The sequence below is a fragment of the Epinephelus moara genome, chromosome 19 (assembly GCF_006386435.1).
Source record: "Epinephelus moara isolate mb chromosome 19, YSFRI_EMoa_1.0, whole genome shotgun sequence".
Classification (NCBI taxonomy): domain Eukaryota; kingdom Metazoa; phylum Chordata; class Actinopteri; order Perciformes; family Serranidae; genus Epinephelus; species Epinephelus moara.
Genome location: NC_065524.1, coordinates 41,094,160 through 41,100,620, shown reverse-complemented (window position 1 = coordinate 41,100,620; position 6,461 = coordinate 41,094,160). Strand labels below are relative to the sequence as shown.

At 44.9% G+C, this 6,461-nt stretch overlaps 1 protein-coding gene across 1 annotated transcript in view; it reads left to right on the top strand.

Annotated features, from left to right (window-relative positions):
• Window positions 1-6,461, top strand: part of LOC126406355 (cullin-9) — a 53,590-nt gene that overhangs the window by 24,237 nt on the left and 22,892 nt on the right. The window contains exons 22-28 of the mRNA XM_050070562.1: window positions 92-302; window positions 1,153-1,182; window positions 3,972-4,108; window positions 4,192-4,374; window positions 5,638-5,795; window positions 5,878-6,076; window positions 6,203-6,374. Coding sequence (XP_049926519.1) covers window positions 92-302; window positions 1,153-1,182; window positions 3,972-4,108; window positions 4,192-4,374; window positions 5,638-5,795; window positions 5,878-6,076; window positions 6,203-6,374 — 1,090 coding nt within the window. The remainder of the gene's footprint in view (window positions 1-91; window positions 303-1,152; window positions 1,183-3,971; window positions 4,109-4,191; window positions 4,375-5,637; window positions 5,796-5,877; window positions 6,077-6,202; window positions 6,375-6,461) is intronic.

The following is a 6,461-nucleotide window of genomic DNA, read 5'->3' as shown; positions in this document are numbered from 1 at the left end:
GTACACACTCACTAATACACACAGCTTCACACTGAGAGGACCGACCAAAACGTCCTCACAGTGCTAACGTGTCCTCTTTGCCACCGGTTAGATCTGCTCCCTCTGTGTTTACCCAGAATCCTCTGCATCCAGCCCTCTGGCCTGGCTGCTCAGTGAGTACCTGGACAACGCTGAGTCAGCACGCCGCTGTAAAAGCCGGGCGGCCATCTTTAACTCCAGAGTGAGACGCCTCACACACCTGCTGGTCCACGTGGACACCAGCCGACCGGACGGCGAGGAACTCAAACCGCCCGTCAAATCAAGTGAGTCTGCCGATCCAGTTTAACAGCACTGAACTCACACTTAGGTATTTCAGAGGTGACATCATAATGGTGACATCACTGTAAAGACACCTGAACGATGGTCTAAATGACAGAATAAGACTCGAGTTGTAGATAGGTGGAAACAATCTGTAAACTGATCTTCCTGAATTTCCCTCCACTCGAAGCGAAGTTAAAATGAAACATGTTTCTACACAACGTAAAATTAAAACCGTCTGTAGTCATAGAAATGTTCCCCGCTTTGGGAAAAAAATCACACAGATTTGCTCCAGTTTCAAAGGTTCAGATGTTTGTGAAAGGCGTCTGAATGCAGCAGGAAAAAAACAGGTTTCAAAGGGTTAAATGTACCAAAAATAATATTACAAATAAATGTAGGCTAATAGGAGAGTAAACAAATAGGGGAATTATTACAAAGGTAAATAAAGGAGTGAATTAAAACAAAACAGAAACATCAGTTTATGTCACATTTTATCAATCAGTTAACGCCTGTATATTTTCTAATAATATGTTTTATTTTATTTGTAATTTTTTTGTTGGTTCCTTGAGAAAAGAAGTGTCTGGCACAGAGTTACTGCACATATAATAAGTAAAATTAATAAATAAGATTGTAAAAGTATATTAAAGAAGACATTATTCATAAAGATGAAGATAAAAGTAAAGAAAGAATAAATAACTTATTCAATAACTTGATTTTGGCAGCGTGCGTCCTCTGTGGTGAAGTGCAGTGAATGAAAATGTTTGATGAGAGACATTAAAACGTGTGTAAGATGAATTTATGATAAAACCTCTGAGTGTTTGCAGTCGATGTTTAAAGAGTGTATTTTGTTTTCAGAAGGTCTCAACCGAAGCAAAGAGCTGAAGAGTAAGTAACAGCTGAGACATTCAGAGACATTCTCTTTGTTTACGCTCTGTTCTGTAACATCTCATACGTCCACATGAGGACAGGAAGACGTCACGTCGCCCCCTGCTGTTTGACCTCACAACTGAGCCGTCCACGTCTCAGATGACCTGCTGATGTTCAAGCTTGGTGTTGTTCTGTAGTTTGGTCGTTCTCCTGTTGGGTCCCTCTGAACACTGTGAATCCCTCAGAAAAATGGAGAGCAGTAAAATGATGTACTTCAGGTACAAGGATAAACTTGTACTCCATTACTTGAGTAAATGTACTTAGTTCCAAAAACCAGCTGTCAGGAGCTGATGATCATCAGCCACTGAATAATTAACCCTTTAAAGAACAGACATCCTGTGGACGGCCGCAGGAGCTCCATGTTGGCATGGATCTGTTTAAATTCATCTGAAATAAAATTCATAAGAGTCAGAGCATTCCTTCTTCTAGCAGCAGAAAGCTAACGCTGACAACACGCCGGTGTGATGTGTCATATGACACATGTCAAGTGCCGCCCCTCGTACACACCAGACACGTTGCGCTGCAGCTCGTCAAGAGACGACCATACAGTCATTGTCACTGACAGATGTGTTCTTCCTCCTCCTCTGCGTCAGCTTCAGATCATGTGTGGACAGCTGCCAATTAAAGTTAATTCCTCACCTGAAGAGCTGATCTCCAGAGCTGTGACTCAGGAAGTATCTTTGTGGCTGTTGTCTTTATAATGACGGGACCGTGGGTCGTTTAGCTCGGGATATTTCTGGAGTCTCTCCTCGTCACACACAAGACACAGCAACAGCTACAGAGTTCTCTTTATACAAACATGTTGAAGAGAGAAGAAGAGCTGCTCTGTACGAGCAGAGAGCGAGTGGGGGGAATGTGTTTAATTCAGGGGGCGGCGAGGCTGATAACAGGACAGTGGCGTGAAGTGTCGTGGGGCAGCGAGTCCAGGAGTGCTGATGTGCGTCTAGCTGCCGCAGGTGAGGCATTGTACGTTGAAAATAATCAGGGCGTAGTTGTTGACATGCGCCATTTGCTGCCAGTGTGCTTTAGCCTCTAGGCTTCTGTCTTCCCCGTCATAACGTTGTACACTCATAATGACGTCATTACGCTACATTATGTGCAGTGCAAAGAAAATATTTTGCTGGAATTACGCAGAAATTTCCCCGTGACGGCAGCAGGAGGTCGTTGTTTGAATCAGTCTGTATAAAGAGAGCTAGAATAAGAACAGTAACAGAAAGAACATTGATTCTTTTTGCAGCAGAAAGCTCAGGCTTCTGTTTTCTGTGTCATGACCTCGTGTTACGTTACCTAACCTGTTACGTTACCTAACCTGTTACGTTACCTTACCTGTTACGTTACCTTACCTATTATGTTACCTAACCTGTTATGCTACCTAACCTGTTACGCTACCTTACCTGTTACGTTACCTTACCTGTTACGCTACCTTACCTGTTACGTTACCTGTTATGCTACCTTACCTGTTACGTTACCTGTTACGCTACCTTACCTGTTACGCTACCTAACCTGTTACGCTACCTTACCTGTTACGCTACCTTACCTGTTACGTTACCTGTTATGCTACCTTACCTGTTACGTTACCTGTTACGCTACCTTACCTGTTACGTTACCTAACCTGTTACGTTACCTAACCTGTTACGTAACCTTACCTGTTACGTTACCTTACCTGTTACGTTACCTAACCTGTTACGTTACCTTACCTGTTACGTTACCTTACCTGTTACGTTACCTTACCTGCAGTGCTGACGTGATATTTTGCTGAAATTATGGTGGAATTTGTCCTGAATTTTTCCTAAAGCAGTCACAGGAGATCGCTGTTTCCATAATCCTGTTTAAATTGATATAATAGCTACAACATTGATTCTTTTTGTAGCTGAAGGCTAAAGCTGCTGTCTTCACGCCATCAGGTTGTACGCTCGTAATAATGTCATTGTGCAACGTTACGTTTGATGGCGCCAGAGAAATGAGTGATGAATCCATCACAGTGCCTTTTTTCTGCTCATTAAATTGATCATATCTCAAAAACTATGATTTTTATGAGTGATTCTGGTTTAATGACTTCCAGAACCTGTCAGCTCAGGTTGTACTGACGTCAGGGAGGTGAAGTGTTTGAAGAAACTTCAGGAAATGACATCACAATAAGCAGAAATACCAGCGCAGGCACCGGATGACCGTTTGTATCGCAGAGTTCAAAGCGTTAAATGAATTAATTACATAATTTAGAGAATATTTTTTAACAGACATGAACTCCAGCTGTGTTAGTTTGACCTCTGTCACAGTTTTTATTCTAACAAACAGGAAACTGTGACTGTTTGTTTGGGGACTATTTTCAGCAGCGCATTAATCCACACTCTGTGCTGTAGTGAGTGTTAGTGTCAGCAGGATGGTGTGAACAGCGTGTGTGCATGACACTAAACCTGATGATGATGAGGCGGTCCAGCAGGGGGCGCCGGCCGACTCTTCCTCGTCCTTGTCTGAACTCAAACATTAAAGCTGTCGTCATCAGGACGCGTTTACACTCCATCTTTTTCTTTCAGTTTGGACTACTCTTATTTTGACGGCTGACTTCCTGTTCCCATGTTGAGTAGAGACACTGACGTGGTTTCTTTTCAGATGGAAAAGAAGGACAGAACAGAGGCTCTGCTTTCTCTTTACGTTTCTGGCTGCAGTTTATCATTTCATTTTTATGATTTCACTCAACGACCGCTGGCGTCCTGCAGGAGGTAAACCTTTTAACCTTTGTCTTTCAGACGGGAAGGAGGGTAAAAACAAAGACACCGCTGCCGCCTCTTCGTCGTCATCCTCCTCCTCAGCCAAGCCTAAAGTGAAGAGCAGCAGCAGCATTGCAGGCATCGCCCTCTGTTGGCAGGGAGTGGTACAGCGACAGGTGATTTCTAACAGCCTTACAGTTGCTCTGTTGGGTCAGACATTTCTGCTCCTCAGACTTGAACTTGACTCCGCCCCCCTCAGGTGAAGAAGTTTTTGGAGTCAAGCTGCAGTCTGCCGGACTTTGTGGAGCGTTACCGGACTCTGTACCTGCGGCTGAAGAATGCCATGGAGGAGCTGTTCGGACAGCAGACCGCCTTTGTCCTCGCCCTCCGACAGGGCTTCTCTGCCGCCCTGCTGCAGCTCTCCATCCTCAAGACCATGCACGTAAGTCAGGATTAACTCTGGTTTAACTCAGACTGACACCAGGCTCAGATACATTTAGACCTTTAAAAGTTTAAACCTGGTTTATTAAAGCCCTGAAGAGTTAAGACGACCTAAACTCAGTGAGCTCATCCTGAATATAAAAAACTAATCTTCAGCTGGTTTGATTATGGTTCATATTAAGCTTTACTTCCTCAGACTTCCTGCTTCCCTCCTCTCAGATGTGAAGATTTACACTTTTAATTTGTCTCATGTGATCATAAACTGAATATGTTTAGTTTTTGGATGTTTAACCTGTTTAAGCCTAAACATACATACAACTCTCCAAATCGTCTGTCACTGATGACCCTTAGTGTTTTATGGGGGGATAATGTGTTGTACCATTTATTGACCAAATGAATATAATCTCCATGCAGTCATCAAACAAATATCTCAGCTCAGTTATTTAAGCAGTTAAAACTCTGTGCCTGTCCGTGAATCATTCTGCTACGAAAGGTGTCTTTTGGCGTCAGAAATCCTTGACAAAGCGGCGGTATTTGAAGACAGAATGAGAACAGGTTGGAGGGGGAGGTCGTCATCTCTGATAAAGTTGTTCCTGTCATGATGTGGTTGTATAAGTTCAGCACATGAAATCAACGGGCCGTCTTTCCCTCAGAGTCTCTATCTGACCCGTCACCTTCACTGAGGAAAGCATCTGTTTGATTTTGAGGGACGACTGTGAGGTTGTACGTCTCGTCTCACCAAGATCACACATATGAAAACTTCACTCAGAGTGAAACTGAAACAGAGGAGCAGAAGGTTTGGCAGAATAAGAACTATGTGTGTGTAGAAGTACATTTAGATTCATCTTCAGCATGTTCACTAACTCTGTGACGTCACTGAACAAAGCTGATTCAACAGCAGACACCTGAGAGACGACGTGTCCCAGAGACCTCTGTCTTCATGTTACAAACTTTACTGACCTTCTGTTTGAAGCTTTGACGCAGCCGAGCTCGTCTCATGGTGCAACCAGGAAGTAAACAGCTCTGGTCATGTGACCATTTACACTGAGCATGTGACACCACAGATATTTCCCTGAGACCCTTTAATACTTCAATATTTGCTGAAACACATCGGTACATCGTTTGGTAACGTTTTTAGAGCCCGATAACTGAAAACTTTTTTAGTCGTCACCGTCAAAGTCATTTAAAGACGAAACGATTCACTGAGAAAATAAATCAGAAATGAAAATACTCTGACCTGTACGCTGTGATGTGTGTCGTGCAGGTGAGCGAGCGCTTCGCTCAGTACATCGACCAGATGATCCAGACGAGCGGAGCGGCGTCCAGCAGCGTGGAGACTCTGGAGCGGCTGCAGCAGTTTCTGGAGCCGATGCTCTTCCTATCGGGCCTGGAGCTTGCCAACACCTTCGAACACTTTTACAGGTCTGAACGCCACGACGCCGACACAGCAGACTGATGACAGGTGGCGTGGACCAAGCTCACCACTGCCTCTCTGTCTCTGCAGGTACTACCTGGGCGACCGGCTGCTGGCTCAGGGTAACGTGTGGTTGGAGAGCGCTGTCATCGATCAGATCGGCAGCTGCTTCCCGAGTCGCTTCCCTCAGCAGATGTTGAAGAACCTGAGTGAGTCCGCCGAGCTGCAGCAGGAGTTCCACCTGTACCGCCTGCAGCAGCTGGACCGATGCCTGCAAGAGCACGACCAGGTCTGAAAAACCCACGACACCTCGTCGAGTTCATCTGAGAATAAAATCAGTTTGAATTTAAATCCTGCTGAAAGTCTGGTTCACAGGTCTGAGTTTGATCCGTTTGTCCTGTTGTTGTTGCTGTAGATGATGGAGGAGGAGTGGGCGGAGTCAGAGGAGGAGGCGGAGGTTCAGGTTCTGGTTCTGTCTCCACGCTGCTGGCCCGTGTCCTCACTCTGCTTCCTGGACGAACCCACAAAACATTTTCCATCTGAACTCTGCTCCTACCTGAACCAGTTCACCCAGTTCTACACCCACAGTCAGTACCAGTTCACCCAGTCCTACACCCACAGTCAGTACCAGTTCACCCAGTCCTACACCCACAGTCAGTACCAGTTCACCCAGT